Source organism: Colius striatus, unplaced genomic scaffold, assembly GCF_028858725.1.
Source record: "Colius striatus isolate bColStr4 unplaced genomic scaffold, bColStr4.1.hap1 scaffold_37, whole genome shotgun sequence".
Classification (NCBI taxonomy): Eukaryota; Metazoa; Chordata; class Aves; order Coliiformes; family Coliidae; genus Colius; species Colius striatus.
The window spans coordinates 1,125,930-1,152,765 of NW_026908521.1; the positions used below are offsets into that span (position 1 = coordinate 1,125,930).

The 26,836-nt window shown below is 47.4% G+C and overlaps 1 protein-coding gene across 1 annotated transcript; it reads left to right on the forward strand.

The window, feature by feature from the left end:
- Window positions 1-2,346: 2,346 nt before the first annotated feature.
- On the forward strand, window positions 2,347-7,044 carry LOC133629290 (uncharacterized). Its single transcript, XM_062019948.1, has 2 exons — window positions 2,347-3,060; window positions 6,951-7,044. Exons 1-2 carry the CDS (start codon window positions 2,347-2,349, stop codon window positions 6,957-6,959), a joined length of 723 nt encoding a protein of 240 aa, XP_061875932.1. The 3' UTR covers window positions 6,960-7,044.
- The last annotated feature ends 19,792 nt before the right edge of the window (window positions 7,045-26,836 follow it).

Consider the following 26,836-nt stretch of genomic DNA (forward strand, 5'->3'; position numbering starts at 1 on the left):
AGAGACTGTGTGACATCACAGCAGACGTGGGCATGGCAAAAGTGCTCTATAACATCACATCACCTCTGGACACTCTAACAGTGCTCTGTGACATCACAGCACATCTGGGTACTGCATCCAGGCTGTGTGACATCATAGAATCGTAGAATGGTAGGGGTTGGAACGGACCATTAGATATCATCTAGACCAACCCTCTCCCCCACAATCAAGGTCACCTAGATCAGGTCGCACAGGAACGTGTCCAGGCTTATGCTGAAGTCCTCCAAGGAAGGAGACTCCACAAGCCCTGTGGGCAACCTGTTCCAGTGCTCCGTCTTCCTCTTCCGCGGACGTTTGACATCACAGCACAACTGAACACTGCAAGAGTGCTCTGTGACATCACAGCACAGGTGTGCACTGCAACAGGAGTGTGTAATACAACAGCCCATCTGGCCTTTGCAGCGGCGCTGTGTGACATGACAGCACTTGTGGGCACTGTAGCAGTGCTCTAAGACTTCACATTAAGAAGAGGCGAAACTGAGGAGAAGCAAAACAAACTGAGGAGAAGCAAAACAAACAAAATGGAGTACGCCCTGCACACCATGAGAACAACAACCGCCTCAGCGAAAGTGCAGTCTCATTGAGACCGCTTCATTTCCTAGAAGCAGAAGTTAAAAACATTTCCTAAAAAAGGCTGCGGCCTGTGGTTATCAGGAAGGGCCAGACCAAGGGTCAAGAGCTTGTAACTATTGTTTGAACCCTATATCTGTTGTGTGGCGTGTAAACCCTATAAAAACCCTTTCCTACTGAGCACCAGGGTCGCCTCCTCTGACTCCTGCGTGAGTTACGAGACGACCCGGAGCTCCGAAATAAACCTCACCTCGTGCGTTTGCATCAAGTCGGCTCCTCGTTTTCCTCTGAGGTGCGCGTCTGCCTGGGTAGAGGAAAGCTTCGCCTTTCATTTTGGGGGCTCGTCCGGGATCAACGACGAACACCTCAGGAAACGATGACCCCTTGGAGGTGAGCTTTTTTGTGTGAATGTTTGTGGCGCCACATGAGAGCTTGTGAGCTTGTGTAGATTGAGATTAAGAGTTTGTGGTTTGTGTAACTGAGCAGGCTTTGTTGAGATAACATTGTTTTTAACGTTATTTCTTTCCATTATCTCTGTTTCTTTTGTGTCTCTCGAAATTTAAATTAGTGCCCATTCCTCTATGTCATAGGCTGCGTACCGTTGACCAAGTCTGAGACTAGGTCTGGATCTAGCCGCACCTAAGCCCCTTTTAAGGGTGCCTTAGAAAGCAAGGGGGTCCAGACTGAACCTCGTGACTCAACGGCAGGGTCTCCTTAAATAAGCCTACTGTTGACCAGGTCTGGGACTAAGGATTCTTTCCTGAACCTCGTGACCCAACAGTCCATAATCCCCAACTTCAGTAAGAAAAACACTTAGGGATACACGGATAAGGTTCTCAGTCTCTCACTCTCTTTTTCTCTCTCTCTCTCCATTAACCTCTGAAAATGTTTTAAGTGTGTGAGATTGGGAGCTCGCTGTTGCACAGATATCTTAAGCATCAGAGACCAAGTGAATGTTACTTTTGTGGGTGATTGGGTGAGAACATACCTTGATACCCTTGTAAGTTCAGGGAATGCTTTTTGTGCCGCCTCTGTGTCCATAAGTGTATTTGTTGGTTTCACCTGAGAGTCACACTCAACAATTACGGGGATAGGTACGGGACAGAAACCCCTTTGTGCAAAATTTTAGATGTGCCTGATTAATTGTATTGATTTTTTATGTTCTACCTGTGTAAGGATAGGAGTCATAATTGTCAGGGTTGTGTTATGTTGTTTTGGAAGTAAGGGTCACGGGGAAACTGAAGCTGCTGGGTCAGTAAAGGTCTGACAGACTTTAAAGAGGTTTCTGAGTAGCACGTGTGGGGGACAGACGTGTCCGGCACCACAGGCTACGGCCCTGGGGGACGCCTCACGGGTGAAAATAGGCAACCTTTGCCTATAGGTGAAACCTAGCTGGTCCTTGTGGAGTGAATGAGGGGACGAAGTCTCCGCCCTTCTGAAATTTTGATAAGATCTCTTCCGTGGTGTAAAAGTCGTGGAGAGCAAGAAATCGTTTCTGTGTGTGTGTGTCTTATTATAATCTTTTTTGTATTACTGATAACCATGGGGCAGTCCCGATCCACCCCTCTGTCATTAACATTGGCACATTGGGCAAAAGTAAAAGCACGAGGGCAAAACCTGTCTCTTATTATCAAGAAGGGGGATTGGCAAAATTATTGCGAAAGTGAATGGCCAACCTTTAAAGTAGGATGGCCACGGTCAGGTACCTTTGACATCCATACCATACGGGCAGTCCGAATGACTATTTTCGCCTCAATAGGAGGCCATCCTGACCAAGAACCATATATCACAGTATGGGAAGACTTGGTGATGTATCCGCCGGACTGGGTCCGACCATTTCTTCCAAATGATAAAATAAGAGTCCTAGCCCCATCCTACTCATACTTTAGACGGGGCGTACCTGTGACAACCAGGACTCTGGCTCTCACAGGAGTAGAAGAAGGGGTGACCAATAATGGAGGAGATTATGAAAAATTGAAAGAACCAAGCCCTAAGACCAAGGTATATCCAGAGGTCGAAGGACCCCCTGAATGGACTCCACCTGTATCCACATCTATACCCACCGCCCCCCCAACTGGACCCCGGTCCCCAGACGAGGGAGTACCTGTGCCATATAACCCGGGGGGTTGGGAAGAAGGACCCTATACCGGTACCAGGAGTAAACGGGGGATAATGCCTGAGGGACCAGGCTCCACTGTAGCCTTACCACTCCGGGCGGTGGGGCCAGCCCCCACAGAGCCAGATGAGTTACAACCATTACAGTACTGGCCCTTTTCGTCCTCCGATTTGTACAACTGGAAAGCAAATAACCCTTCTTTTTCTGAGAACTCTGCTGCCCTCATAGGACTAGTCGAATCCCTGATGTACTCCCATCAGCCCACATGGGACGACTGCCAGCAGTTACTTCAAACACTTTTCACCACAGAGGAGCGAGAACGAATCTTCTCGGAGGCACGAAAAACCCTGCAGGAAGGCCAACCAGGCCAACCCCCTCGAACAGGAATGGAAGTGGAGGCGTTGTTCCCAGTAGCGCGACCGCAATGGGACTATAATACAGCAGCAGGTAGGGAACGACTGTCCATATACCGCCGGGCTCTGGTAGCAGGACTAAGAGGGGCAGCCAGGAAACCTACCAATCTGGCAAAGGTGAGAGAAATTATGCAGGGGCCTAATGAACCACCCTCGGTGTTCCTAGAACGTATCATGGAGGCCTATCGTATTTATACCCTGTTTGATCCCGAATCTAGGGGACAACGGGCCTCCGTTATCATGTCCTTCATTGGACAAGCTGCACCAGATATAAAACGAAAACTGCAGCATATCGAGGGATTGCAGGATTACACCCTGCAAGATATTGTTAAAGAGGCTGAGAAAGTGTTCCATAAAAGGGAAACCGAGGAAGAAAAGTGGGAGAGGGAAAAGAATGAGAGAGAGAAGGAAGAAATACGAAGACAAAAGAGACAGGATAAGAATTTAACAAGAATACTTACTACAGTAATGGCCGAGGGGAAACGCCAAGGGGAAAGACAGGCGAAAGGAGGAAGGGACCTGGGCGACAATGACAGGAATAAGGGACCCAGAAGACTGGGAAAAGATCAATGTGCCTTCTGCAAGGAACATGGGCATTGGGCCCGTGAATGCCCTAAGAAAAAGGGAAAGAGAGTACTAACCCTGGAGGAAGATGAAGATTAATGGGGTCAGGGCCCGGAACCCCTCCCCGAGCCTAGGATAACGTTAAATGTGGAGGGGACCCCAGTAAATTTTTTGATTGATACTGGGGCAGAATATTCCGTACTGAAAACCTCATTAGGGACTGTAACTAACAAACAGACCATGGTAATTGGAGCAACAGGTCGAAAAGAATACCCCTGGACAACTAATCGAACTATTGACTTGGGAACTAACCAGGTATCCCATTCTTTTTTGTTAATACCCGAGTGCCCTACCCCCCTCCTCGGACGAGACCTGTTAACAAAAATGAAGGCTCAGATAAGCTTTACTTCTGCTGGCCCTGAGATCGCCCTTGCAGGCAGAAAGCCAAAAACATGCGTATTGTCTCTGCACTTGGGGGAGGAATATAGACTATACCAAAACCCCAAGGAGAACCTGGATAACCTTGAAAAGTGGCTCAAGCAGTATCCGAAAGCATGGGCCGAAACTGGGGGCATGGGGGAAGCGGTGAACATCCCTCCCATAGTGATCGAGCTACAATCAAGTGCCACCCCAATAAGCGTAAAACAATACCCATTGTCAAAAGAGGCAGTAGCAGGGATACGACCTCACATCGACAAGCTTGTACAACAAGGGATTCTTGTGCCTTGTAAATCTCCCTGGAACACACCACTCTTGCCGGTAAAGAAACCTGGGACTGGGGATTATCGGCCAGTACAGGACTTGCGGGAAGTCAACAAGAGTCCTTACCTTACATCCTACGGTACCCAACCCATATAATCTCTTAAGCTCTCTTCCCCCAGATCGTGCCTGGTATACAGTCCTTGACCTAAAGGATGCATTTTTCTGCTTGCGACTGCATCCAGTGAGCCAGTTAATTTTCGCTTTCGAGTGGAGAGATCCTGAAAGTGGGAGAGTGGGTCAACTCACGTGGACAAGATTACCACAAGGATTTAAGAATTCTCCTACCTTGTTTGATGAAGCCCTCCACAGGGACCTGGCAACTTTCCGGGCACAAAACCCACAGGTAACTTTACTCCAATATGTAGATGACCTCCTACTCGCGGCGTCCACCAAAGAAAGCTGCCTGATGGGAACTCGCAGACTACTGGTTGAACTTGGAAGGTTGGGGTACCGTGTCTCAGCAAAGAAGGCACAAATCTGCCAGAAAGAGGTAACCTATCTGGGATATGCTCTAAAGGATGGAAAAAGGTGGCTGACGGAAGCCCGAAAGAAGGCCATCTTGCAGATCCCCACCCCGTCAACCTCTCGACAGGTGCGTGAGTTCCTGGGAACGGCGGGGTTCTGTCGCCTTTGGATACTTGGGTTTGCTAGCTTGGCTGAACCACTATATCCACTCACCAAAAACAAAGGAGAATTCGTATGGGGCAAAGAGCAGGAGGAGGCCTTCACCAACATAAAGAAGGCGCTGTTAAGTTCCCCTGCTCTGGCGTTACCTGACCTCACCAAACCATTTACTCTGTTCGTGGATGAGCGAAAGGGAGTGGCCCGGGGTGTGTTAACACAGAAACTCGGACCCTGGAAACGGCCAGTGGCATACTTGTCAAAAAAATTAGACCCCGTGGCCAGTGGATGGCCTGCCTGCCTTAAAATAGTGGCTGCCACTGCAGTCTTGGTAAAAGACTCTGATAAACTTACTTTTGGACAACCAATTACAATCATTGCAGCCCACTCCCTGGAAAGCATTATTCGACAACCTCCTGACCGGTGGTTAACAAATGCCAGGATGACTTACTATCAGAGTCTGTTACTAACTGAACGTATTAAGTTTGCCCCTCCAGCCATCCTGAACCCAGCCACACTGATGCCTGAAGCAGGAGAGAGTGACCAGCCTCTCCATGAATGCCAAGAGGTTCTAGCCGAAGAAGTGGGCATTCGCGCAGACCTAACTGACCAGCCTATGGAAGGAACCCCCTCGTGGTTCACCGATGGGAGCAGCTACCTGCTGGAAGGAAAGCGAAAGGCTGGCGCAGCCGTAGTGGACGGGAAACGGGTCGTGTGGGCTAGCTCGTTGCCAGAGGGGACCTCTGCCCAAAAAGCCGAACTAGTAGCCCTCATACAGGCCCTGAGGTTGGCTGAAGGAAAAGTGATTAACATATTTACCGATAGCAGATACGCCTTCGCAACAGCCCACGTCCACGGGGCAATATACAGACAGAGGGGGCTCTTGACATCGGCGGGGAAGGAAATTAAGAACAAAGAGGAAATTTTAAATCTCCTAGAAGCCGTACATCTCCCCAAAAAGGTGGCCATCATACATTGCCCAGGGCATCAAAAAGGAGATGACTGGGTTGCAAGAGGGAATCGAATGGCAGACACAACTGCCAAAGAGGCCGCACTAGAGGCCATGATACTCTCAGTAAAACTTGACGACAAACAGGCAGTGGAAGGAAAGGAAGAAACAAACCTATCCGCTGAGGAAGGGAAAGCTTACATCGATAAAATGCACCGACTTACGCATTTGGGGACTGAAAAACTTATCACACTAGCAAAAAAATCACGCTACAAGGTCCCGGAGCTACGGAAAACCGTGGAACGCATCGTACAAAATTGCGAGGCATGTGCCTTTACAAATGCAGGACATACTAAAGGAATCCAAGGAAAGAGACTGAGAGGAGATCGACCAGGAGCATATTGGGAAGTAGACTTTACGGAAGTAAAACCTGCCCGGTACGGTAACAAATATTTGTTAGTATTTGTAGATACCTTCTCTGGATGGGTCGAAGCATACCCTACAAGGAACGAAACAGCACTAGTAGTCGCAAAAAAGATCCTGGAAGAGATTTTTCCCCGGTTTGGTATTCCCAAGGTAATCGGGTCAGACAATGGACCTGCCTTTGTCGCCCAGGTAAGTCAGGGAGTAGCCAGACAATTGGGGATTAACTGGAAGCTCCATTGTGCATACCACCCTCAAAGTTCAGGACAGGTAGAAAGGATGAATAGGACCTTGAAAGAAACTTTAACTAAATTAGTAGCGGAGACCGGCGGGAGGGATTGGACAGTCTTTCTCTCCCTCGCTCTGTTTAGGGTTCGAAACACCCCAGGACCTACGGGGCTCACCCCTTATGAAATCTTGTATGGGAGTCCCCCTCCTCTGACAGAAATAGTGGGGACTGATGAACCTGTTGTGCCCTCTCTTACTCTTGCAGCACGCCTAAAAGCGTTGGAAGTAGTTAGAAAAGAAGTTTGGGAACAGTTGAAGAACCTCTACGACCCAGGCGAGGTGTCGATGCCCCATTCGTTCCAGGTCGGAGACAAAGTTCTGATTAGACGACACCGATCAGAGACGCTCGAACCTCGGTGGAAGGGACCATATGTGGTATTGTTAACAACTCCCACCGCTGTAAAAGTCGATGGGATTACTGCGTGGGTACATTCAGCGCATGTAAAAAGGGCACCTAGAGATATACAAAAGGATGATTGGGTGGTGGAAAAGACTGATAATCCTCTTAAGCTTCGTGTGTTTCGGAAACCAAACCGAAACACCTAGGGAAAATCTGTTGGTGGGACTAATCCGAGATTTCGGGAAGGCCCAAAATGCGACCAGTATCACTGCTTGTTTACCATTACCACAAGCAGCTGGGGAGCCTATTCCGTGGGGTATAATCCCGGCGGGACCACTACCGAAATATAAAAATAATGTATCCCAATTTTGTAAGAGTGTGCCCCGAACTAGGACTGGGGTAGGTCGGCGATTTATCAGGACACGAAAATCACAGTGGAAAATCAGGAAGGAAGACTGCAAACGAAAACTTAATTCTGTATATAAAAAGGGAGGGATCCATTCTGTGGGGACGTGTTATTTTGATGAGGAAAAACAAGTTACAGTAACTACCACTGAAACTTACTCTGAAGTGGTATGTCAGAATATCACACAATTAGACCCCAAGGTCTGGCAATCTATCTGGGGACCCGCTATTGCAGAAACTTTTAGCTACATAGGACCAGTAAACTGGTGTGTGCAGTTTCAAGGAAAGCAGGATCAACGCTATACACACACTTTTCATGAGATGACTTCTAAAAAAACGATTGTGGAACACACACATGGGTGGAACTGTACCAAAGTCCTCAACTGTGACACCCCGGAGAAGGAAATAGGGATTTTCCCCGTCCGTTATCTGCTTAAGTGGGGATGTGAATGTCGAGGATACAAACATACCCTGCCACCACATACTAAAGGTGGGTCAGATGGGGAAATGCTTGACTGCAAATATACTACAGTCCAGAGTTCTGGAAATTTAGTATGGGTCACTAACGAACGAAAATGGACCACACATATTTCCATTGATGGGCCTATTAATCAAGTTACCCTAGGGGTGCCCACACTGTGTCCCTACTGGAAAAAGTCTGGAGAAAAAGAACTTATGCCTCGAAAGAGGAGGGATGTAAGTAAAGAAGGCGAGGAAGCCCCCAGTGATGAATGGCAGGAACCAAAAACTGCGGTAAAAATAGGGTGGGCAATTGAATCCATATTTCCCCAAATCGCATCATATAGAAATAGGGAGATGCTTGATAAATTGTTGGCACAAACCGCACGACGAGCGGCTGTTACTAGAAAGGGATTTAAAGATATGAATTTCCAACTCCAGGCAACTAGCAAAATGGCTCTGCAAAATCGGATGGCCCTTGATATGTTACTATTAAAGGAACATGGGGTTTGTGGGTATCTAAAAAATAAAATAAGCGACTGTTGTATACATATCCCAAATGTTACGGAAGCTGTGGAAAACGATATTAACAAATTACATCAGATAGAGGAGAAAACAAAAGGAATTGAAGAGGAAGCCCGAAGAAATTGGGTAGGGGAAGTATTCAATTCCCTAGGAATACATATTGCTGAGTGGTTATCTTCATTAATCCAAACTGTGATAATTACTATTATTCTTATTGGTATAATCTTTATTTCTTATAAGTGTGTTTTAGGACTGTGCCTAAAGGGGTGGAAGAAGACTCCAAAATGACATCCATAATGTTATAAGCATAGAATAGAAATATAATGTTAGTAAGTGTTAGTCCTGACCACTGGCCTGGCCTCTCCAGAAATTCTAAGATTAGAAATGTACAAAAGAAAAAGAGGGGAATGAGAAGAGGCGAAACTGAGGAGAAGCAAAACAAACTGAGGAGAAGCAAAACAAACAGAATGGAGTACGGCCTGCACACCATGAGAACAACAACCGCCTCAGCGAAAGTGCAGTCTCATTGAGACCGCTTCATTTCCAAGAAGCAGAAGTTAAAAACATTTCCTAAAAAAGGCTGCGGCCTGTGGTTATCAGGAGGGTCCAGACCAAGGGTCAAGAGCTTGTAACTATTGTTTGAACCCTATATCTGTTGTGTGGCGTGTAAACCCTATAAAAACCCTTTTCTACTGAGCACCAGGGTCGCCTCCTCTGACTCCTGCGTGAGTTACGAGACGACCCGGAGCTCCGAAATAAACCTCACCTCATGTGTTTGCATCAAGTCGGCTCCTCGTTTTCCTCTGAGGTGCGCGTCTGCCTGGGTAGAGGAAAGCTTCGCCTTTCAACATCATATCTGGGCACTGAAACGGGTTTCTGTGGCATCACAGCAGACGTTGTCACTGCAACAGTGCTCTGTGACATCACAGCACAACTGGGTACTGCAACACGGCTGTGTGACACTGCAGGAGATGTGGGCATTGCAGAGGTTGTGCTGTGTGTATTGTATCACAGCACATCTGGGCACCACTACACTGCTCTGTGACATCATTGCTTATCTAGGCACTGGAATGGGGCTCTGTGACATCACATCACATCCGGACACTGCGGCAGTATTCTGTGACGTCACATCACCTTTGGGCACAGCAACAGTGCTGTGTGACATCACAGGACGTCTGGGCACTGTAGCAGTGCTCTAAGGCTTCACATCATATCTGGGCACTGAAACGGGACTCTCTGACATCACAGCACATCTGGGCACTGCAACAGTGCTCTATAACATCTTACCTCAACTGCACACTGCTACAGTGCTCTGTGACATTACAAGACATCTGAGCACTCAATCACTGCTGTGATATATAACAGCATCACTAGGCCCTGGCACGGTGCTCTATGACATCACAGCACATCTGGGAAAGGCAGCAGTGCTCTGTGACATCACAGAACATGTGCACAGTGCAACAGGACTGTGTAACACAACAGCACATCTGGGCTTTGCAGCAGGACTGTGTGACCTTACAGCACATCTGGGCACTCCAATAGTGCTCTGTGACATCACAGGACGTCTGGGCACCGGACACACACTGCTCTGAGACTTCACATAGTATCTGGGCACTGAAACGAGACTCTGTCATCACAGCAGACGTGGGCACTGCAACAGTGCTCTGAAACATCCTATCACAAGAGGACATTGCTAGGGTGCCTGTGAGATCACAGCACAAGTGGGAACTGCAGTGGTACTCTGTGACATCACAGCACATCTGGGCACTGCAACAGTGCTCTGTGACATCATAGCACATCTGGGCCCTGCAACAGTGCTCTGTGACATCACAGCACATCTGGGCATGACAAGGGGGTGTGTGAAATCAGAGAACATCTAGGCACTACAACAGGACTGTGTGGCACAGCAGTACATGTGGGCATTGCAGAGGATGTGCGGTGTGTGTCGCATCACAGCACATCTGGGCAGTGCTACACTGCTCCGTGACATCATAGCATATCTAGGCACTGGAACGGGGCTGTAGGACATCACAGAAAATCTGGGCACTGCAACAAGAGTGTTTGACATCACATCACATCCAGACACTGCCGTGGGGTTCTGCGACGTCCTAGTACTAGGCAGTGCAACAGTGCTCTGTGACATCACAGCACATCTGGGAAAGGCAACAGTACTCTGTGACATCATAAGACGTGTGCACTGCAATAGGACTATGTAACGCGACAGCACATCTGGGCTTTGCAGCAGGGCTGTGTGATATGACAGCACATCTGGGCACTGCAATAGTGCTCTGTGACATCACAGCACATCTGGACACTGGACACACAGTGCTCTGAGATTTCACACAATATCTGGGCACTGAAATGAGACTCTGTGACATCACAGCAGACGTGGGCATGGCAACAGTTCTCTATAACATCACATCACCTCTGGATGCCTCAACAGTGCTCTGTGACATCACAGCACATCTGGGTACTGCATCTAGACTGTGTGACATCATAGAATCCTAGAGTGGTAGGGGTTGGAAGGGACCATTAGAGATCATCTAGAGCAACTCCCTCCCCCAGAATTCAGTTCACCTAGATCAGGTCGCACAAGAACGTGTCCAGGCTTGTGCTGAAATCCTCCAAGGAAGGAGACTCCACAAGCCCTCTGGGCAGCCTGTTCTGCAGGGTTTCTTTTTCTTTGTGCAGGGGTTCTTCTTTGTTGCGCAAAACGGGAGTGACCAGACGCCAATCTGATGTGCATCAGCTCCAATTTATTGTCACATCATCATCACTTCTATACCTTTTCAAATGCTTTGTACGTGCCACAATTCATGGCAAATAGTTAATAGTAAGCATCACGCACTATGCATAAGGCCTCAAAGTTTCATTTTGGTAACAACTTAAACACCAACCTCACTGTGTTTAAACACCATCCTTATTGTGCTTAAAACATCAGCCTTATTGTGTCTAAAATATCACCCCATCTGTTGGGCCTTCAGTTAGTTTTCTCTCACACTATGGTTATGCTTACCTTACGTTTAGTTACCTTTATATTATTGTTAGTTACATATGTTACCATTTATTAGTCAAGTACAGTCAATCATACAATGCTAAATTGAATGCTATAGGTGTGGAAAGGCAAGCGGCATATGATTTATTTACTGCATTGTTGCAGAAGCGGCAGATAAAGGGTATAGATCTGCAAAAAGACCTACCAGGGTTGTTAGCTTATGGGTATGCTAAGGGAGTGTTTCAGAATCCACAGACAGTGCATGAATTGAGCGAATGGCGTAGATTTGGGCATTTGCTGTGGGAAGCTACCCTGGAGGACGATGAGATAGCTGAAAAGTTAGGGAAGTTTTGGCGGATAGTGCACAATGAGTTGTTGCAACATCAGGCAGAAAAGAAGGCTGCTGAGCACGCATCAGCAGCACAGAGTAAGAACAAAAACGATGGGCGTGACTGGTTCCAATCCACCTCGCTGGCTCCTATCGTCTCAAAAGTAATGCTCCCCACCCCGCGTGTAGAAAATGACCCTGGAGGCACGGACGGGGTACGAGAACCATATGAGCCATCAGCCCCTCCCGAGGAACAAGAGTGTCGGCCTAAAGAGCCCCCGCCTCTGCCCCCCCTTCCCCCCCACTTAGTGAGCCTGTCCCTGGGGCAGAGAGTGAACTGGCAGAGGCAGCGACAGTAGTGCCGGGAGAGATGCCGAGAGTAGCGCCAGGAGCAGCGCCGGGAGAGGTGCCGGGAGAGGTGCCGAGAGTAGCGCCGGGAGAGGTGCCGAGAGTAGCGCCGGGAGCAGCGCCGGGAGAGGTGCCGAGAGTAGCGCCGGGAGAAGCGCCGGGAGAGGTGCCGGGAGAGGTGCCGGGAGCAGCGCCGGGAGAGGTGCCGGGAGAAGTGCCGGGAGCGGCGCTGAGGCGGATGATACCGAGAAAAAAGAAAAAGGTTCTTCTCTACACAAGAGTATTTACAAAGTCAGAGAGGCGAAGGGGCTTCGGAGCAGAGCCCCCGCGGGAGAGCTGCTTCCCATTCGAGCCCAACCCGCCGAGTTACCCCTGGGACGACTCGCAGGGGAATGCCGAGCGGGCAGAGTCGGGCCGCGGTGCGGCGCAGGATGATCAGAGGAGAGTGGGGGAGCGCGACCCCGTGTTAGACTGGGCACCATCGGGCATGTGAGGGGAGACAAAGAAAACACGGGAGGGAGTAACAGCGGCTGCGCCGCCGCCGCCGGGGACGGCACGGAGTGAGCCAGACCCCCCGCGCCCCTTCAACCCGCAGCCGCCGCCGCGCAGCCGCTTCCCGCGCCCGGTCGGTGTCTCCGGAGCCCCCCCACACACATCGCACCGACACCGCCGGCCACGGCCCTCTGGTGTGGAGTTCACCCGTCCTAAGGAGGGACAAACGGCAGAAGCTATCGGGAACAGACTGACTGAAACCCCCACTGCCTGCCCCCCCGAACCGTTCAGGGGGAGACAAGGTAAAAACCCCGGGATCAGGGCTCTGAGCCCGGGAAGAGGGGAGGGGTGGCAAGAAGGTGTTCTTCAAAAGGCTGGTTGGACTCTTCATTGATGTATTGCTCTGTGTTGTTTCATTTTGGTTATGTTTTGGGTTTTTGGGGGTATGTTTTAGTTGATGTTGCATTACACTGTTTCTCTGTTTTCTTCCCCAAACCCAGTGGCCTGGTCTGCTTTGTCCTGAACCTTCAGCGGCAATTAAGCTCTCCCTGCCCTTGAGCAATTCTCAGCCACTTGGGTACTCGGGGCTAATCGTGGTCTTTGTTTCCTGATGGGCCTAAACCAGGACACTTTCTGAGAGCAAAAGGGAGGTTTCGTTGGAGTTTTAGGAGAAAAAGTGGATTTTGGTGCAGCTTTGCAGGGAAAAGTGTAGTTTGGAAGAGTTTTGAGAGGCAAAGTGGGGATGGAGTAGATTTCTGAGGGCCAAAAGCAGTGGAGTTGTGGGATCAAATGAGGTTTTGGTGCAATTCTGAGGAGAAAAAGTGGGATTTGGGTGGAGTTTTGAGGGAAAAAGTGGGGTTTTGGTAAATTTTTAAGGGGAAAAAGTGGGGTTTGTGTGGATTTTTGAAAAAACAAGTGTTTTGGTGGGGTTTTGTGGAAATTCTGAGGGTAAAAGTGGAGTGTGGGTGGTGTTTTGAGGGGGAAAATGGGGTTTTGGTGGAGTTTTGAGGGGAAAGGTGCAGTTTTGGGGAACTTCTGGGGGAAGAAGCGGGGTTTTGGTGCAGTTTTGAGGGAAACAGTGGTGTTTTGGTGGAGTTCTGAGTGAAAAAGTGAGGTTTTGGAGGTATTTTCCGAGGAAAAGTAGGTCTTGGGTGCTATTGTGAGGGAAAAAGTGGGATTTTTGGGAACTGCTGGGTAAAAAAGTGCCATCTTGAGGGAAAAAGTGGAGTTTTGGAAGCGTTTTGAGGGGAAAAAGTGGGGTTTGGGGGAGTTGTGAGGGATAAAATGAGGTTTTGGTGCAATTCTGAGAGAAAAACAAGGATTTTGGAGGAGTTTTGAGGATGTAAAGTGGGGTTTGGGTACATTTCTGAGAAAGAAAAGTGGCATTTGGGTGGAGTTTTGAGGGAAAAGATGAGGTTTTGGGGCATTTCTGGGGGAAAAGGTGGGATTTGGGTGGTGTTTTGAGGGAAAAAGCAGGGTTTTGGTAAATTTCTGAGAGCAAAAGTGGGGTTTAGGTGAAGTTTGGATGGAAAAAGTGAGGTTTTGGAGTAATTCTGAGGGGAAAAGAGGGACTTTGGGGAAGACGTGAGGAGAAAAGGGGTTTTGTGTGAGTTTTGAAGGACCAAGTGGGGTTTTGGAGGAGTTCTGAGGGATGAAAAGAGGTTTTGGGGTAATTGTGAGGGAAAGCAATTGGGATTTGGGTGTAGTTTTGAGAGGAAAAGTGGGGTTTTGGAGCAATTCTGAGGGGCAAAGTGGTGTTTTGGTTTATTTCTGAAAGGAGAAGTGGGGTTTTGTTGGAGTTTTGGGAGAAAAAGTGGGGCTTTGGTGCAGTTTTGCAGGGGAAAGCTGGGATTGAGTACATTTGCGAGGGCACACCCAACTCCGCCCGGCTGGGCCAATCTGGCGCCTCTGCCAGCGCTATTTAGGGGACGGGAATGTGAAATGCGAGGCAGGAGGTGTAAGAGTGACACGAGATGGAGGCGACCACGCGTACCCTTCAGCCAGAGAAGGAGGAAGGAAGGAGAAGCAACAGAGCAGAGACTCCTCTGCAAGCCGTGGCGAGAATGCAGCTGTGCCCCTGCAGCCTATGGAGATCCATGGCAGGAGCGAGAGTTCCCAGCAGCTCCGTGTGAGTGAGCCCGGACGGGAGAGGGACTGTGTGGGGAGGGGCCATGGCCCAGGCCGTGCTGGAGAGCCTGCACGCCGCAGAGCAGCCCCACACGAGAGGCAGAGACGAGCTGCAGCCTTTGGAGTCAGTGGGCATCGGAGCAGCCCGTGCAGGGCTGCCATGCGTGTGAGTTACCCCACGGACTCGCAGGGAGGACTGGTGTGGAGTTCACCCGTCCTGAGGAGGGACAAACGGCAGAAGCTATTGGGAACAGACTGACTGAAACCCCCACTGCCTGCCCCCCCGAACCGTTCAGGGGGGGACAAGGTAAAAGCCCCGGGATCAGGGCTCTGAGCCCGGGAAGAGGGGAGGGGTGGCAAGAAGGTGTATTGCTCTGTGTTGTTTCATTTTGGTTATGTTTTGGGTTTTTGGGGGTATGTTTTAGTTGATGTTGCATTACACTGTTTCTCTGTTTTCTTCCCCAAAGCGAGTGGCCTGGTCTGCTTTGTCCTGAACCTTAAGCGGCAATTAAGCTCTCCCTGCCCTTGAGCAATTCTCAGCCACTTGGATGCTCTGGGCTAATCGTGGCCTTTGTTCCCTGATGGGCCTAAACCAGGACAATTTCTGAGAGCAAAAGTGAGGTTTTTTTTGAGTTTTAGGAGAAAAAGTGGGTTTTGGTGCAGTTTTGCAGGGAAAAGTGTAGTTTGGAAGAGTTTTGAGGGGAAAAGTGGGGATGGAGTACATTTCTGAGGGCCAAAATCCGTGGAGTTGTGGGATAAAATGAGGTTTTGGTGCAATTCTGAGGGGAAAAAGTGGGATTTGGGTGGAGTTTTGAGGGAAAAAGTGAGGTTTTGGTAAATTTTTAAGGGGAAAAAGTGGGGTTTGGGTGGATTTTTTGAAAAAAACAAGTGTTTTGGTGGGGTTTTGAGGGGAAAAGTGGGGTTTTGTGGAAATTCGGAGGGTAAAAGTGGAGTTTGGTGGTGTTTTGAGGGGGAAAATGGGGTTTTGGTGGAGTTTTGAGGGGAAAAAGTGGGGTTTGATGGAGTTTTGAGGGGAAAGATGCAGTTTTGGGGAACTTCTGGGGGAAGAAGCGGGGTTTTGGTGCAGTTTTGAGAGAAACAGTGGTGTTTTGGTGGAGTTCTGAGTGAAAAAGCGAGGTTTTGGAGGTATTTTCCGAGGAAAAGTGGGTTTTGGGTGCTATTCTGAGGGAAAAAGTGTGATTTTTGGGAACTGCTGGGTAAAAAAGTGCCATCTTGAGGGCAAAAGTGGAGTTTGGGAAGCGTTTTGAGGGGAAAAAGTGGGGTTTGGGTGCATTTTGAATGCAAAAAAGGGGGGAGTTGGTGGGGTTTTGACAGGAAAAGTGGGGTTTGGGGGAATTCTGAGGGATAAAATGAGGTTTTGGTGCAATTCTGAGAGAAAAACTAGGATTTTGGAGGAGTTTTGAGGCTGTAAAGTGGGGTTTGAGTACATTTCTGAGAAAGAAAAGTGGCATTTGGGTGGAGTTTTGAGGGAAAAGATGAGGTTTTGGGGCATTTCTGAGGGAAAAGGTGGGATTTGGGTGGTGTTTTGAGGGAAAAAGCAGGGTTTTGGTAAATTTCTGAGAGCGAAAGTGGGGTTTAGGTGGAGTTTGGATGGAAAAAGTGAGATTTTAGAGTAATTCTGAGGGGAAAAGAGGGCCTTTGGGGAAGATGTGAGGAGAAAAGGGGTTTTGTGTGAGTTTTGAAGGACCAAGTGGGGTTTTGGAGGACTTCTGAGGGATGAAAAGAGGTTTTGGGGTAATTGTGAGGGAAAGCAATTGGGATTTGGGTGTAGTTTTGAGAGGAAAAGTGGGGTTTTGGAGCAATTCTCAGGGGCAAAGTGGGGGTTTGTGTGGAGTTTTGGGAGAAAATATGTGTTTTTGTTGGGGTGTTTAAAGAAAAAATGAGGGTTTTGGGAAATCTTGAGGGGAAAGTGTGAGGTCTGGGTGGAGTTGTGAGAAAAAAAGGAAGGTTTTGGTAACTATCTGAGGTCCAAAGTGGGGGTTTGGCTGGAGGTTTGAAGGAACAAGTTGTTTTCTGTTGGGGTTTTGAGGGGAAAAGTGAGGGTTTAGGGGAGTTCTGAGAGATAAAATGAGGTTGGGGGCAATTCTGAAGTCAAGTGAGGTTTGGGTGGCGTTTTGAGTGGAAAAATGGGTTTTTGGGGAACTCACGTGGCAAAAAGTGGGGTTTTAGTAGAGTTTAGAGAAGAAAAGTAGGGCTTGGGGGGGATTCTGAGGGATAAAATAAGGTTTTGGCGCAATTCTGAGAGCAAAAGTGTGGTTTCAGTGGAGTTGTGAGGGATGAAAGGAGGTTTTTGGGCATGTCTGAGGGGAAAAGTGTGGTTTGGGTGGCATTTTCCAGGAAAACAGTTGGGATTTGGGTGGAATTTGATAGAGGAAAAGCAGTGTTTTTGAGCAATTCTGAGGGAAAAAGTAGAGTTTTTGTTTATTTCTGAGAGCAAAAGGGAGGTTTTGTTGGAGTTTTAGGAGAAAAAGTGGGTTTTGGTGCAGCTTTGCAGGGAAAAGTGTAGTTTGGAAGAGTTTTGAGAGGAAAAGTGGGGATGGAGTACATTTCTGAGGGCCAAAAGCAGTGGAGTTGTGGGATAAAATGGGGCTTTGGTGCAATTCTGAGGGGAAAAGGTGGGATTTGGGTGGAGTTTTGAGGGAAAAAGTGGGGTTTGGGTGGATTTGTGGAAAAACAAGTGTTTTGGTGGTGTTTTGAGGGGAAAAGGTGGTGTTTTGGCGGAGTTCTGAATGAAAAAGTGAGGTTTTGGAGGTATTTTCAGAGGAAAAGTGGGTTTTGGGTGCTATTCTGAGGGAAAAAGTGGGATTTTTGGGAACTGCTGGGTAAAAAAGTGCCATCTTGAGGGGAAAAAGTGGAGTTTTGGAAGCGTTTTGAGGGGAAAAAGTGGGGTTTGGGGGAGTTCTGAGGGATAAAATGAGGTTTTGGTGCAATTCTGAGAGAAAAACAAGGATTTTGGAGGAGTTTTAATGCAAATTGCCTTTGCATCAGGCCAGTGCAGAGAGCCTCAGGTTCCATCAGAAATCATCTGCTGGTTGTTTCAAGTGCAGAGCACAGAGTCTGGCTAAATGTCCAGCAAGAATTGTAAAGGGAGAATCCCAGGCAACAAATGTGAAAAGGGGGGTGGAAAAGGGAGGGAGAATTCTCCAGTCCAGGTGGGCAAAATGTCAAACCAAAGCCAAAGTAAAGTCCCCAGGAGATCAACAGAAACTTGTCACCGCTGCAGTGAGAGGGAGACTTTTAAAACACCCGTTGTTTGCTCTTCCAGATGCTGGGTTAGTGAGGAAACACTGGGCTGGAGAAGAGCAGGAAAGAACAGGCAGCTGCGTCATTGAAACACCATCACTCAGTTGCTACTACCCAGACGACAGCCAAAGTATGTGCTGTAGAAGATACCACATCTGATGTTTTCCTTTATGTGACAATAAAAGGTGAAAAGGTAAGATATTTTTCTCTCTACAAACCTCTCTGTGCACTTTGCTATAGAAGTTATAACTTTGTGACAAATTTAAGACCGAAAAGTGTTATTTGCAAGTGAATTTTGTAATTTGCCATATACAGTAGAAGTGCAATCATTAACTTATTAGAAGATTTATTTTCTAAATCTGTTGTTTGTGAACTTTGGAATGAATTCTGTGAGGTGGAAACTTGTGAAGCGCTTTGGAAGGTATTGACAAGCAAATGAAGTCCCCCAAGTACTTCAGATGAACAACTATGTGAATTTACTGTACTCTTGTCCTTCTTTGTGATACACTTAAAGATATTTCAAGAAGGCAGTTGCATGGTGTTATGAAAATAAATACAAGTTCATATGTGCATAAGGCTGAATTCCCAAACAGTTGGGAGAAAGGAGGTGTGGTAGTTTGAGCCTGGCTGGATGCCAGGTGCCCACCACACCGCTTTATCCCCCACCTCCTCAGCAAGCCAGGGAAGGGGAGAAAGTAAGATGGGAGTCTCGTGGGTTGAGATAAAAGCAGTTTAATAAATAAGGAGCAAAGCCGCGCGCGGGAAGCAAAGCAAAAGCAGATAAGCTGTTACTCTCCACTTCCCATCAGCAGCGATGTCCGGCCACCTCCCGAGAAGCAGGGCTGCGGTACGCGTAGCGGTTGCTTTGGGAAGGCCAGAAATGAATCTCGCCTCCCCTTCCTGCTCCTCTCCCCCAGTTTATAATACTGAGCTGACATCATATGGTATGGAATATCTCCTTGGTCAGCCTGGGTCAGCTGTCCTGGCCATAGTCCCTCCCAAGATCATGCCCACTCACAGCTATTGGTGAAGGTGGAGGAAGGAATGCTGGAGGGACAGCCCTGATGCTGTGCGAGCGGTAGTCATAATATTGATATCAACAGTAAGCACAGCACTGCAGGAGCTGCTGTGGAAAATCACTACCGTCCCAGACCCACTACAGTCTCCACCCCTTATTCCATACCATTTATCTCATGCTCAGACAAACCATCTTAACAATCCATATACATTCTTATATGCTCTCATTAACCAGTACCCCCACTCTTCAACAGACAAACATCATTCTTGTATTCCCTCTTGCATCTTGCATCCAACAAACAAACAACATTCTTATATCTTTCATCCTCTGTAGATGTTCACTGGAGCAGGCCATAACTTCTGTCTCATCCATCAAGATGGATATCAAAGCCAGGGGAAACAGTATGTTCAGTGTTGGGCACCAGCACCGGCTTGGTTTGTCCACTTGTTCAGTTTTTTTTGCAAAGTTCATCTACAAAAGATAAATCACATAACAGGTTTTTTTTCCCCCAAGGTTAAGTCTCCTTGAGGTACACATCGAGTTTCCCCATCCTTTCTCATCACCCACCAAGTACAGCCAGGCCCTTGAGCAAAGACAATCCCACAAATGGGTTTGCCTTTTCCCATGGGAGGTGCAACCCATACTGCCTTCCCCAGCCATTTCCCTGGGTGCACTACGGGGACCTTGTCTCCTCCCACAGTATGTAGTGGTTTTGTTTGGGCAGGACCAGGACGGTGAGTTGAACCTCTGCTATTGACCAGCCAAGTGGCTTCTGCTGAATTTTTATCCCACTGCTTCCATGCCCCATTGCCCAGTGCTCTCAACATGGTCTTAAGAGCTTCCATCTTTGTCAGCTTCACTGCTGGACACCACTGCTAGGGTCCGGTCCAGAGATGGCGGGTGTTCTTCACCGGCAGGGGACTGCTCTGCGATCGCGCCCAAAACGTCTGAGACATCAGGGCTCTGCTCAGGAGGATCTTCTCCAGCCCCAGCGTGAGCAGCGGCCAGATCTCCGCGTCGGCGCAGAGCGGCCACCCGCGGCGCTGAGAGCCGAAACGACGATCTGACGGAGGCGCGACCGCGGCGGCCGCAGCGGTGTGTGTATCCGAGGGCAACGCTGAGGCGGTCGTCGGCTGAGGTTGCGGAGCGAGGTCGGCGTCGGAGCCGCAGCTGTCCAGTGGCAGCACTAGGAGTGTCATAAAGTGTGGTGGCTGCGGGCGAGCGGGCTGCGGCTGCGGGCGAGCGGGCTGCGGCTGCGGGCGCCCGCGACGGGTTGCGCCGACATGCAGCAAGCCGCCCCTTCGGCTCCCCCGTGCCAGCCCGCCCGTCCGCCCGCTTCCTCCGGCACTGCCGGCTCCTCGTCTGGCAGCCGCTCCGAGGTGGTCGCCGCTGTTCCATCCCCGGCCGTGGCTTCCTCCTGCTTCGCGGAGTGGGTGGCCGCCGCCTTGACCCGCCGCGCCTCGGCGGGCGCCGTCGGGGTGTCTGCCGCGATCCGCATCAGGCGCACTATCAGCGGCTTCGGCGGGAGCTAGCTCCGGTACTGCTGGCCAGCCAGCAAGCCCTAGAGAAACCGGCCGGCCGACCAGCCAACTCGCTCGCCCTCCCTCCCGGCCCCGGCCTCCGCCCTACCCCGACAGAAGCCTCCAGTTGATGAATCAACTCACGGATGGGAGCCAGGGAATCTCGGATCGTGCGATATTGCCTCCGGTGCACTGTCCTGGTAGCAATTGGTACCTGTTGCTCTTGAACTTGCAGCAATCCCACAACAAAAGGGTCTTCTGAGAGGCCAGGTAAATTAGAGAGTTGTTTGATTTTCTCTGTATCTACAGTGGCTATACCAAAAGCCCATCGATACCCCTTGGGGTCTTTGAAGTACCCTCTCCTGAGGTAATCTATGCCAAGAATACAAGGGGCCTCTGGACCAGTCACAATGGGGTGTTTTTTCCATTTGTCCCCTGTTAAGCTCACTTCAGCCTCTAATACAGATAATTCTTCACATCCCCCTGTCACTCCAGAGATCCAGACAGAATCTGTGCCTCTAGACCTTGATGGCATCAATGTACACTGTGCCCCTGTGTCTACTAAGGCTTTATACCTTTGTGGGTTTGATGTGCCAGGCCATTGAACCCACACAGTCCAGTAGATTCGGTCATCCCTTTCCTCCTCCTGGCTGGAGGCAGGGACCCTCTGTTTCTGTTCTTCATCAGAGTATTCGCTATCTGATCCTTGCAATTGCAGACCTGAAGTCTCCTCATTGGCATCGAAGGAAGTAGTTGCAGTTCTTCTATGTCTGGGAGATTGTTGATGGTCCTGTTTTGTTTTGGCAGCCACTCTGCTGACAGCCCTCTTGGGAGGTCCTTTTCTAACAGCTGTCTTCCCCCTTAGTTCACGTACACGCGCTTCCAGCTTAAAAGTGGGTTCACCATCCCACTTCCTCATATCCTCTCCTTGGCCACGCAAAAAGAGCCAGAGTTCATTTCGCGGTGTACTCCTGCGTCTGGGACTTCCTTTTCCCCTGGTCGGGACAGTGGATGACTGAATTCTTGAGGCAGATCTGACAGTCAGGCCATCATCCCACACTGATGAGGAGGTGCAGAGGCTCTCTTCATAGTTCTGTAAATGTCCATGTTTTGGGGCTTTTGTTTAAGACTATCTGAGGTAGTGCACTGTGCTTATGGAGTGTGAAACTTCTTCAGTGGTACTTCAATGAGAAACTTCAACACTGACAAATCATCAAAAATCACATGTATAAGAAAATATTGATGTGAGATTTTGATTGTGATGGGTTTTAATTTTGCTTCTGGAAGCTGTCAGAAATTCACACCCTTTGTGAGAATTGTATATTGTGCATTGTAAGTTCAACAGGAGATTTACGATGTACCGATGTTCTTTGGCATATAACAATGCTTCGTGCTTCTTAAAAGAAGAAACACACAGTAAAGCATGTCTAGATTACATGAATTACCAGCCCTCTGGTTTGTATCCACCTTTAGGTTGTACAGCCTTGTATGGACAGTGAAAGAACCGCTGTGTTACTCAAAATACTGGCTTTTACCCACAGTAATCTTCAGAAGGTGCCGACATTCACTAATTCAGGAGATGAGGCAGAAATGGTTCATCGGGTGAGCATCATTTTACACAGGTAAGTGGGGGTTTTAATTATTAAGATATAACAAACTAAAATATCTTGACTTCTAAGGATAAAGGAGGTTTGTGAATTTGTAATTTAACTACTTCTGCTAAAAACAGCCCAAACCCTGCCCTTCTGCCAGCTAGAAGAAAGGCTGACAGGAATGTCTGACACAGAATGCATTCATGATGACATTTTGAACTATGTTCTGTCTCATTTTGATAAATCCCAATACGGTTCCTCCCCACAGTTACAGCTGTGGATATTGGGTCCCTCCTTCGGGACACGGCCTGCTCTGGCCATAGTGATAAAGAAGGAAATCACTGCCCCTGGCTCGGGGCCAACAATGAAGTGAATCGCTGCCCCTGAACTGGGGCCAGTTTTAGCAAAATGAGTCTCTACCGCTGCTGTAGGGTCTTTAAAGAAATGCAAACAAACCTCAGCTTCCCCAGTTCTCTCCATAGAATGCAGGGAGGTCTCTGTTCCAGCACACCTCCTCCTCTCTTTCATCACTGACCTTGGAGTCTGCATGGTTGTTTCTCTCACTGTTCCTACTCCTTGCACCACCACCAGCCAGAAGAAGAAAGGGCAGAAGAAAGAAGAATGGAGGAAGAAACCTCCTCTTCAGGCTTCTCTTAAAAAGTGATGATGGAGGCTCATTGGCTCAGCCCCAGCAGTGGGTCTGGCTCAGAGCTGGGGAGAGCTGCGAGCAACTTCTTCCAGGAGCCATCTTTACAGCCCCTTCCCCCTCACCAGAAAAGGCTGTCATGGCAAACCATGACAAAGTGGTTGGGGAAGGACCTTTTTTCTTACTTCTTAAATCAGTGGATGGAGAGATGGAAACAGCCACTGTTAAAGTGATGTCACACTTCACATGCTTCAAGTAGTACCCTTACAAGTGTGTATAAACCGTGTGCTTAGCTTTAACAGATGAATGCATGCAGTCTTTGGAAGTTACAGATGCCACTTGTGTGACACATTTCAGTTTTCCTCTCCAAGAATCTTTGCTCATCGTGTACACAGCATGCCTGACAACTTCTATAATGCGATAAAGGTTTGACAAACCGTTACCAGGTTAATAGTGCATTTGATCACAAAGTAGTGGATACACAGAAGCTGTTAAAAATACGTGTGTATTTGTTTTAGGATTCTTCTGTAGACCAAGAGAACACAAAGGCAAAGTCAGTCGTTCTGTTAACAGAAAACAACGAGTGTGATGCACTTGGGATCCTCCGCTATTTGCAGCAGGCAGAAGCTGAAGTTCCCCCAGAACTGCCTGGTTTGACTGCCAAGGTGCTAAAAGATGAAGAATACCAGAAATTGTCAAGGCCACTGTGTACCCATCTTAAAACATTTGGGACTTGCAGGTAAGGAATTGCCAAGCTTTCTTACCACCCATACTGGTGTAGGAAGGTGGTATATGCTTCAATCATGGCTGCTTCTGTTTTCTTGCCTAATTTTGCTGTTGGATACTTTCATGAAACCATTTTTTGCTCATGACTCTTTTTCTTGTGGTTACTTTTGCATCAGTTTCACTCTTCTTAGGTACTGCTACGAAAATCAAAATACCAACATTTTCTGGAGACCAATCTCATGTAGCCTGACAGGATATCATAATTCATTGTCATTCCTGCCCAAGTGTTCTTGAGGGAACTTCAGGCTCTTTTTTGATTAGTACTCTAGCCCATAATTGCCCAAGGCTTATGCTTTGCTCTCTCCTCTGTTGTCTTCTGTCCCTCCAGATTAGGTAAGTAGATGACTTCTCTGAGCTGTGTCTAACTGGATTCTAACAGGGCCTTAGATGAAGCCCTCAGATATTCCTTCTCGTGTGGATGACCCTTGTTGCAAGTAACACAAAATTCAGTGTTAGTATTTGTTTTATTCTGAAACTAGTTTCCTGGTGGATTTTGGTTTTATTGTATAAACTTTTACAACAAGAGCTTTTTGGCCACTTCTGTCTAATCTCCAGTCATTGGTGCTACTTGAAACAGAAATTGAATACTGAGGGCTGATGAAATGTTAGTGTTAAAAGATGTTGTAAGCCACATCAAAAATAGTTTACAACTAAAAGGCCTTTGTTCTAAAACCAGTTTTTAAATATGTAGAAACAGAACAGTGTGTCTGGATCGTCGTCAAGTTAATTTACAAATAGACGTGCCCCAGCATATCCCAGATGCAGTGACACAAACACCTGGATATCTGATGGTAAGTTACAGTTATTGCTTTTTCCCTTGGTTTGGTGTACCAAGAACACATCTTAAATACCTCCTTAGCATATTACCTTCATGTTAATGTAGTACATATCCCACATCTCTTGGGTATTTGGGAGATTTTTAGCTTTTTTAGTTTCTCTGTTGCTTAAGTGTGTGTCAGATTTTCCCTTAATCTTTAGCTTGACTTAAAATTGTTTTGTAGGTGGTTCAGAGTTTACCTTAGGTTTTCTCCTGCATTGGAGGCTCATGTTCTATGGGAAGAGGGCATTTGTTCTGTTTATTCCTTTCCTCTATCTATTTAGAACATAAACCAAAATAGGCAAAGATTAAAGGTCCTGTAAATGTCATTATTTCTGTAGTAGAGCAAACACAATCCTCTGGAGTGAAGAAACGTTGCAGTGGAAGATCATGCCTGTTTAACAAGAGTTGAAGGGAGGATTTTTCCTTCTCTGTCATGTTGATGCAGACTTCCTGAAAAATGAGTATATTCTGGCCTTGTCAATCGAACCAAATATTTTCTCTATTTGCACTGTCCATAGACATGGGATATAAATTCTCTCTTCTAGATGGAGCAGTTGCTTCCTACTAAGGTGTCATTGTGGTGTTGAAAACAGTTTTGATAGAATCCTGTTACATTCAGACTGCCATTTTTAGTAGTTAAATAGTCATGAAACCTTCCTGGTTACTGGTTTGACTTTGCTATAGTGGTTCTTCACATCTCAGTAACAATTTGTATGTCAAAACTCCCTTCACTTGGCTTTTCAGTCCCGACTTTACTAGATAGTCTTCCTGTACAGCAGTACTGTAGAGTCTGTCTCGTCTCCACCTTGGATAATGATTGCTGAGGACAGATGTGTAGACACTGGTGCTTCCTTTCAAGGTTAGTACTTGGATCTGAGAACTGCTGGGTGCTTTCCTTTTTGGATGAACTGCTTACACTTTCTTCCTGTCCTGTCTTTAGCTAGAATTCAGGTGCGCTCAAGTCATGCAATCAATGGGTGTTCCCCATTCCCAAAAATCATAGGTTGTGAGAATAGACAATAAAAACTGGGTGGATTCCTTGGTGTCACTCCATTTCTGCCTAATAAATAAGCTTTTGTTGGCAGCTGGTAGTTGAAACTCGTTGATAACCTATAGATACAGTTTGAGTGCTTGAAACCTGGACAGATTTCATAATACTCCTGTTATAAACTTGTACTTCCCTTTTGTGCACTCAAGACAGCAGTTGTGGCCTCTTTCCTCATCTAGTTCTGCTTCTGCTGACTGCAGAGCCTGGATATATGTCTTACAAATCAGTTGTCAATTGGATAAGTCTTCACTGTCTCTTTTGTTTAGAACTCGGTATCATGTTGCTTTCCTTTAAGAATCTCTAGTTGCACTGTGAGAGTTTTAGGGTTTTAGTAAGTGGAAATTACCTTTCTGGTCTTCTTTTCTGTCTGGCCTCATACACTCAGCTGTATCTCAGTACTTGTGCCTAGCATGAGCCTTTGGATGAAATGCAGCCAGCATTTTGTGAATTGGTGTTCTTGATAGCTTATGTCAAGCATTTTCCGTGCAAAAAGAGGGAAGGCGTCACACTTCCCCAGTCAGTTCTTGTAAATCTCATTGTAAGGTTGGAGAACACTTAAAATTAAGCTTGGATGATGTGAAATGCCTTAGTGGTTAGTAGCTTGACAGGTAATACTGTAGTTCACTAGTGTTCATTTAAGTGGAATACCACCAAGACCTAATAGATCTTGCTCTATAAACTTGTGTCCAGTCTGGACTGGGCTATGGACAGTTACCATTCATAAGGATTCATTCATTCAGGATTATTCCTAATCTTTGGAGTAATAAGAGGTCATCATCTTCTGAAATGCATGTGTACAGCAGTATTTGTCATCTCTTTAGGCTGGAAAGAGGTAGGTCACCTTCAACATGAAAACGTCTCATTAACTTAAGAAACCATCAGTTGTCTTTATAACGTATTTTATGCTTTCAGATTCTGCCTCTCCACGTTGTAAATGCAACAAACTACTTTGGTCAAATAGTAGATCAGCAGAAGAACCAATATACAATTCTTGCTGAAGGAATTAATGGGTATTTTAAGGAACCTGGTAATAAGATTGCTGTTAAAAATGTGGAGAAGCTGGCATTTCATGGTTTATGTCAGAAAACAGTTGTTCTCGGTAAAAATGTGGATTTTTTTTTGGTTTAAATTATTCATGTGCTCTTTTTAATACAAAGTAGTTTAGAACTTTTACTGCTAAGTTAAAGTTAACCCACCATGAAAACTAGCAAAAAAATCTCTGCTGTACAAATTGTTCTTTTAAAAGCTCTCACATGCTGCCTGTACTGAAGGGAAGCCAGAATGGCTCCACATACACACCACTGAAGATTGTGCTGTGAAAGTTTAATCTTTTTTAGACACAAGGAAGTGAAGAAACTTTACAACTATAATAATTCTT